Source organism: Urtica dioica, chromosome 4, assembly GCF_054948205.1.
Source record: "Urtica dioica subsp. dioica isolate 48M chromosome 4, U.dioica_male_clone48M_v1_H2, whole genome shotgun sequence".
Lineage (NCBI taxonomy): Eukaryota > Viridiplantae > Streptophyta > Magnoliopsida > Rosales > Urticaceae > Urtica > Urtica dioica.
The window spans coordinates 24,062,678-24,070,597 of record NC_142759.1 but is presented as its reverse complement, the minus strand read 5'-3'; the positions used below and the strand labels follow the sequence as shown (position 1 = coordinate 24,070,597).

Sequence of the window (7,920 nt, the reverse complement as noted above, 5' to 3'; positions counted from 1 at the left end):
TAGTTTAAGAATCATATATTTTACAAATTAAAAAATTAAATATATAGGTATTTATGTATGTATATATTTTTATTATATTTTTGTCACATTATTTCCGTTCGGTTTTCCGTCGGCACGTCGGTTTTCCATAGAAAACGGCATTTGAAAACAGCATTTCACTTGCCCTTTTCCACAATTTTTCCGTTGAATTTTCCATCGACGATTTTCCATAAATTAAGAGGCTCGAAACGGCAACGAAAACGGCATTTTTTTCCTTACTCTAAATCGGCCTTGACAGCCATCCTTTCTTTTTTATTTTATTTTAATCTACCGAGAAAATAAACCCCGAAGCCGACGTAGGAGATAGTTGTGTTGGGGCCCACAACACTAGGTTCTGTTTGAGTTTGGTTTGAAAGTACAAAACATGCGGTGTTGCAGAAAAGAAAAATATAAATAAATAAATAAAAATTACAATTCTCGAATTCGTCTAATCGGATTCCGAAAAGAAATCTAATTATATAAATATTGAGAGATTGGGAAGGAAACAGAGGTTAGAGAAAATATTTGTTTAGCGCGAGTGAGAGATATTGGGAAAATCAATGGAAATTGCGAGCGACGACGACTTGACGGAGATTCTAGTACGACTTCCCGACGCCCGGTGCGTTATACAGAATAGCTTGGTTTGCAAGCGCTGGCATTCTCTGTTGCTGAGCGACTACTTCAAGAAGAGGTTCGATGAATGCCACCCAAATAAGGTCGCCGAGGCTCTCTTCCACTCCTCCAACGAGGTGCTACGAGCTTTCCACCGGATTCACCTCTCGCCGGAGTCGGAGTCGTCGGAGGCCGTGCCATGCGATCTGAGCTCCGTCCCTGCGGCGGAGGACACGATCATTAGAGCCACGTGCGGCGATTTGGTGCTGCTGTCCCGCGGAAGACACTTTTTCGTCTGCAATTGGCTGACGAAGCAGTGCGTGGCTCTCCCCAAAATCCCGGAGACTCGGGAGTTTGAATTCTTATTCTACGACCCAGTTTCGACGGGTTACGGCATCGCCTTCAACGAGCAGGAAGGCAGGTACAAAGTGGTGATCGTGTACCGGTGCTTCTTCATCGTAGGGGACCAGTACAGATTTACGGCAACGATGTTCCACCCGGAGACCGGGCAGTGGTCGAGGCACAGCTTCAAGTTCCCCTGCGCCCACGAAAACAACTGTGGCGCCTTCGAATTCCGGCTGCAGGTGGTCCACGTGGGAGGCATCTTGTATTGGCTGGACGGAGTCGAGAAGATCCACGGCCTTGCCGCCTTCGACCCTTTCAGCCCTTCGCCCCCTCCTGGCTCCTCCAACGCCTTCGCCCCCCTCGACCCCCTCGCCCCCAACGGCACCATGCTCCCTCTCCCTGACCGCTTCGTGAGTTTTGACATTTTCGTGCGTTCCATTTACCTCCGCGACTTCAAAGACAAGTGCCGCCTCGGGACCGTCCGGGGCCGCCTCAGGATGTCCCAGCTCATGGACGATGCCCGCCTTCTGATTTGGGAGCTCATCAACGGCTCGTGGGTGTCGGTCCACGATGTTGCTCTCGACGCTGATCCGCCGGGGAGCTTGCTCTTCCTTCTCGCCTTCGATCCCAATGACGGGAACGTAGTCTTCCTCGTGCGGGGCACTCAAGTCTTTCGCTACACCATCCTCGGAGCCAAGTACGAGAAAGTGTCCGCGTTCCCGACTCCCGACTGCGAACTCAATGTTGAAAACGTGGCCAAGTTCTTGGATGTCTTAACCGTTGAACATCCGTCTTGGCCTACATCTTTGATTCCTTTCCTGCAATAGCATCCGTGTTAAATTTGTTATCTTAGTTTATTCACTTGCTCCTTTTAGGTTTCCTTTATCTACTACTACATCAGTTCGTTATTATTATTTTTTATTTTGGGTCAAAGGCAACAATTTCCCGTTTCAAGGTTGAAAAATGATTTGCAAGAACTTTGACTTCCTTATCCCAATAAGTATTCGGCAAGGATTTCGGTACTCATTCAAAAGCTAAGTAACAGGGTATTGACTTGATCCACAATTGGTATAACGGTGTAAAGTGTTTCCTGAAGTGAGTGTTCAATTCACCAATGGTCTCACTGAGGTATTCCAAATCTTTTAAGGGTAATTTAGCAAAATAGCCAACTTAAACGTTGAGAATTGCTAAATAGCCAAGGTTTGGTAAATAGTAGGTAAATAGCCATTTTTATATATTTACAAACGTAAATATCAAGTAAATAGCCACTGCCATATTAAGCCACGTCATCATATATGGTTATTTACTTAATATTTACCAAACTTTGGCTATTTAGCAATATCAAACGTTTAAGTTGGCTATTTTTCTAATTTTTTGATCTTTTAATGGCACCATCATTGAATTAAAAGTAGAACTATTAATAGGTTTGGTTATTTTGATGAGATTAGCCACTGAAAATAAGGAAAGATATACCTTAACCATAAATTCCGATCTCTTTGGTATTGACCTATGTATCTAACGGGTATTCTTCATTGCATTGATTCATAGGACATGAGCTCACTCTTCGACATCTCATCCAAGGGTCCAGAATGCTCCAAAAATATCTCATTGAATGCCATAAAGTCTTAATCTTGTCTAAATACATCAGCATCTCATACATTACACACTACTCAAAAGTTTAGATATAGATACCCATTTTTTGGAGAGAAAAACCATTGGAGCTCTTAGAGTGAACAAGAAGAAGAAGAAGAAGAAGAAGAAGAAGGATGAGGAAGTAACATCCTCATCATCATCAACCTTACTCTTTGTGATCTATTTTCCTCTTCCTTTCTTTATTTTATTGCTTGTTGAACAATCCTTACTTGTTTTCTAAGTTTCTATTTGATTTTGATATTTTGGAGATTTGGATTGTAGTTTTGAGTTTAGTTCTTTGTTATTTCATACTTTGATCTAGTTTTTATGTCTATTAGAATATTGTTGGAGTTGAATCTTGGATTGTGGATGCTGAGTAGAGTTTATTTTGAGTATTATTTGAATATCATGTCTCTTTACGTTCTAGCTCTCTTACTTTCGATTATTGTTATCTTTCTTTGTTTGATTTCTATTATGAGTATAGCTAGACTTGTGGCATGATATGATGTAGTTGGAGATATGATGATGGTTGGCGCATTTGCTTAGGACTATAGTTGATTTTCAAGAGGGAAAAGAAGATAAAATCTATGGGAATACGTTGTGTGTTATCTCTAGTTGGAAACCGAGAGGTAATAAACATGCAAGTTCTACCCCACCCGTCATAAATCTACCTAGCTCTATAGAAAGATTATGGGATATGTGTAGTTGTTTGAACCCTGAGTGTAATGCGATTGTGTGTTTTCATATGACCCAAGCCGAGAGGTGTAAGTTCGTCACCCACTTAAGTCTCTAAAGACTCGAGAGAGATTAGTGGACAATTCTTAGGGTGAGAATGACATTCCCGTTCTTTCCCAACCTAATTGTGAACCCAATAGACAACCACATCATTGAACCAACGAAATTATGTCACTTGTTTTTACCATATTTGGTTTGAATTATTTAAGTTTATTTTCTTATTTCCAATCATATAACAATCTTTGAAAAACCCCCCATTTTCATATTTTTTATTTATTATAAAATCGAATTCAAAAGAAGTTAAGAGATTTAAAATATTGAACGTCTAATCTTTGTGGGATCGACCACTACTATCACGTATATTACTTGACGATTCGTGCACTTGCAAGATTGTATAGATAAATCTCCCGTTCAATTAGGTGGAAAGTTGAATAACATACTAGTTATTATTTAACATATAAAAATATAACAAGCCATAGGTTCGATTTCTTTATTCAATTATTTGTATGATAAAAAATGAGGAACACTTGTTTTTTTTTCTTTTCATTTTACACTTTCTTAAAAAAAATTACAATTAATTAGGAAAATAACCAACTAAACGTTTTGACATTGCTAAATAGCCAACATTTGGTAAATCTTACATAAACAGTCACTGCCTTTTATTTACAAGCGCAGTTTTACAAGAATACCCAGGAATTCACGAAATAATGTAGAAATAACTTCTTTTTATATTTTTGGAAATATAAGAGAGAATTTAAAATTCGAATTTTAAAAAATATTGCCTTGAATAAATTGTTGAATTAATAATTAAAATTTAAATAAAAATTCGGAAATAAAAAGGACGGACAAACCGGAAAAACATAAAATTTCAAATAGGATACGTTATCTTTGTGTCTATTTATCTAAAATTTATTATACGTTGGTTATCTAGCAATGTCAAATGTTTAAATGGGGTATTTTCATAATGGACCCAAAAACTTATCATTTGTACAATATTATAAAATTATTACGTATAAATTCAAAATGGCCTAAAATAAAAGTAAAAAACAATAAATAAAGGAAAATCAATTGCTCTAAAAGTCTAAACCGGCCTTGACAGCCATCCTTTCTTTTATTTTATTTTAATCTACCGAGAAAATAAACCCCGAAGCCGACGTAGGAGATAGTTGTGTTGGGGCCCACAACACTAGGTTCTGTTTGAGTTTGGTTTGAAAGTACAAAACATGCGGTGTTGCAGAAAAGAAAAATATAAATAAATAAAAATTACAATTCTCGAATTCGTCTAATCGGATTCCGAAAAGAAATCTAATTATATAAATATTGAGAGATTGGGAAGGAAACAGAGGTTAGAGAAAATATTTGTTTAGCGCGAGTGAGAGATATTGGGAAAATCAATGGAAATTGCGAGCGACGACGACTTGACGGAGATTCTAGTACGACTTCCCGACGCCCGGTGCGTTATACAGAATAGCTTGGTTTGCAAGCGCTGGCATTCTCTGTTGCTGAGCGACTACTTCAAGAAGAGGTTCGATGAATGCCACCCAAATAAGGTCGCCGAGGCTCTCTTCCACTCCTCCAACGAGGTGCTACGAGCTTTCCACCGGATTCCCCTCTCGCCGGAGTCGGAGTCGTCGGAGGCCGTGCCATGCGATCTGAGCTCCGTCCCTGCGGCGGAGGACACGATCATTAGAGCCACGTGCGGCGATTTGGTGCTGCTGTCCCGCGGAAGACACTTTTTCGTCTGCAATTGGCTGACGAAGCAGTGCGTGGCTCTCCCCAAAATCCCGGAGACTCGGGAGTTTGAATTCTTATTCTCCGTCCCACTTTCGACGGGTTATGGCATCGCCTTCAACGAGCAGGAAGGCAGGTACAAAGTGGTGATCGTGTACCGGTGCCTCTTCATCATAGGGGACCGGTACAGATTTACGGCAACGATATTCCACCCGGAGACCGGGCAGTGGTCGAGGCACACCTTCAAGTTCCCATGCGCCCACGAAAACAACTGCGGCGCCTTCGAATTCCGGCTGCAGGTGGTCCACGTGGGAGGCATCTTGTATTGGCTGGACGGAGTCGAGAAGATCCACGGTCTCGCCGCCTTCGACCCTTTCAGCCCTTTGCCCCCTCCTGGCTCCTTCGACCCCTTCGCCCCCCTCGACCCCCTCGCCCCCAACGGCACCATGCTCCCCCTCCCCGACCGCTTCGTGAGTTTCGACATTTTTGTGCGTTCCTATCACCTCCGCGATTTCAAAGACAAGTGCCGCCTCGGGACCGTCCGGGGCCGCCTCAGGATGTCCCAGCTCATGGACGATGCCCGCCTTTTGATTTGGGAGCTCATCAACGGCTCGTGGGTGTCGGTCCACGATGTCGCTCTCGACGCTGATCCGCCGGGGAGCTTGCTCTTCCTTCTCGCCTTCGATCCCAATGACGGGAACGTAGTCTTCCTCGTGCGGGGCACTCAAGTCTTTCGCTACACCATCCTCGGAGCCAAGTACGAGAAAGTGTCCGCGTTCCCGACTCCCGACTGCGAACTCAATGTTGAAAACGTGGCCAAGTTCTTGGATGTCTTAACCGTTGAACATCCGTCTTGGCCTACATCTTTGATTCCTTTCCTGCAATAGCATCCGTGTTAAATTTGTTATCTTAGTTTATTCACTTGCTCCTTTTAGGTTTCTTTTATCTACTACTATATCAGTTCGTTATTATTATTTTTTATTTTGGGTCAAATTTTATTTGAGAGTACCTAAGCTGTGTAGGAACCTATTTTTCGCTTTTAGAATAACTGAACCATGGTGAGTTGTGCTCTTCAAGGTAATGTGTGAATGAGAGAGGGGTGTCGTACTTTCATCGCCGCACTGAATTGAAAACAGATTGTGAGATTATCGTAGACCTCAGTCTCGCATGAGCTAATTCATCTGAGACCTCTAAATATATTGTTATACCGTCTTAGAACGGAGCTCTTTATGAGTTTGTTTGTGAATTCAGAAGCTCAGGAACAAGTGTGTTGAACCTCATAATGTTCCGTCTTCGTATATTTCCATTTTTTCCATGTCTGAAATCGCCGTGTGAAACCTCCACCGAAACCACGGCTGCTCAGATAAAACAAAATATATAAAAATGGGTGAGGAGCAAGGCAACAAACAGTTGGTGGCAAAATAAATCATTGCGTCTGTCATAGATTGGAATCCAACAATGTTCATAATTACAGAACCTTCCGCTGAGGTGGAACACGGTTCAGCTGCAAGTGCACTCCGCCGCACCCGAGTAGTCGAGAGTTGAGAGAAAGCGTAATTGAAATCCAATGATATTATTGGTTTTGCAAACTGAGCGCCCTATTCCAAACAAAGATTATGAGCATGTGCACGAAGAGCAATCCGTCCCATGCACACACAGAGGAGCACATTGTCCGACGTTCCACAAGAGAAATCAAGACACCAAGCTATCCACAAGACTTTCATTGTGCATTAGCACGCAAATAGATTGGTGCTACACATACTTCCCCACATTCCCTCATTGATGTACTATCATATGGTCACTTATCACCATCCTATAGAGCCTTTCTATTGGCCGTTTCTGTGGAATATGAGCCACAATATTATCATCAAACATCTAAGCACTTGCATTGGTGTGATGCAATGCAAGAGGAGCTTAAAGCTATGCATGATAATAACACTTGGTCCATTGTGGCTCTTCCACCACATAAAAGAGCCATAGGCTGCAGATGGATATTCAAAAACAAGTTCCATGCAGACGGCACACTTGCAAGAAGAAAAGTTCGTTTAGTGGCTAAAGGCTACAATCAGCAGGAAGATCTAGATTATCTAGATACTTTTTCACCTGTTGCCAAGCTTGTTACAGTCAAACTTCTTTTGGCTTTGGCAGCTGCTCAACACTGACATTTGGAACAAATGGATGTTAACAACGCTTTTTTAAATATGCAAGTTACTTAAATCTATCTATGGGCTTAATTACAGGCCTCTCGGCAATGGAACTTGAAATTTACTCATGTTTTATGCTCTTTTGGTTTTGTTCAATCTAAGTCTGATTACTCTTTATTTACAAAGGGTTCGGGTGATCAATTTGTTGAATTTCTCTTAAATGTGGATGATACATCTTGTCTGGTCCCAATATTAATCTCAAATCAAGTATCAAGTCTTTTTTTTCACTCAAAATTCAAACTAAAAGATCTTGTCCTGTCAAGTACTTTTTAGGACTCGAGATTGCACGGTCAAAGATTGGAATCGTGGTGTCACAGAGACAATACTCTTTGCAGCTGTTGGACAATTTTGGATTCCTCGAGTCTAGGCATGTGAAGACGCTAATGGACCCTCACATCACTCTCAACCAGACTAATGGAGCACTGCTTGAAGATGCAACCCAGTTTCGATGCCTTGTAAGAAGATTGTTGTATCTCACGTTGACCAGACCAGACATCACTTTTAGTGGTCACAAACTTAGTCAGTTTGTGTCAGCAGCTCATGATCAACATCTCTCAGTAGCACATCATCTATTACGATATGTCAAAGCTCACCCTGGACATGGTTTGCTTTACCCTTCCAGCTTTTCTACACAGCTGCGAGC

General features: G+C 41.7%; 2 protein-coding genes across 2 annotated transcripts; both read left to right on the top strand.

Moving 5' to 3' along the window:
- The first annotated feature begins 578 nt into the window (after nt 1–578).
- On the top strand, nt 579–1,802 carry LOC149401327 (F-box protein At3g28330-like). Its single transcript, XM_089610667.1, has one exon. It carries the CDS (start codon nt 579–581, stop codon nt 1,800–1,802), a length of 1,224 nt encoding a protein of 407 aa, XP_089466793.1.
- A 2,796-nt stretch (nt 1,803–4,598) lies between these two features.
- LOC149401326 (F-box protein At3g28330-like) lies at nt 4,599–6,201 on the top strand. The gene has a single exon (XM_089613170.1). The coding sequence runs from the start codon at nt 4,737–4,739 to the stop codon at nt 5,958–5,960; it is 1,224 nt and encodes a 407-aa protein (XP_089469296.1). The 5' UTR covers nt 4,599–4,736; the 3' UTR covers nt 5,961–6,201.
- The last annotated feature ends 1,719 nt before the right edge of the window (nt 6,202–7,920 follow it).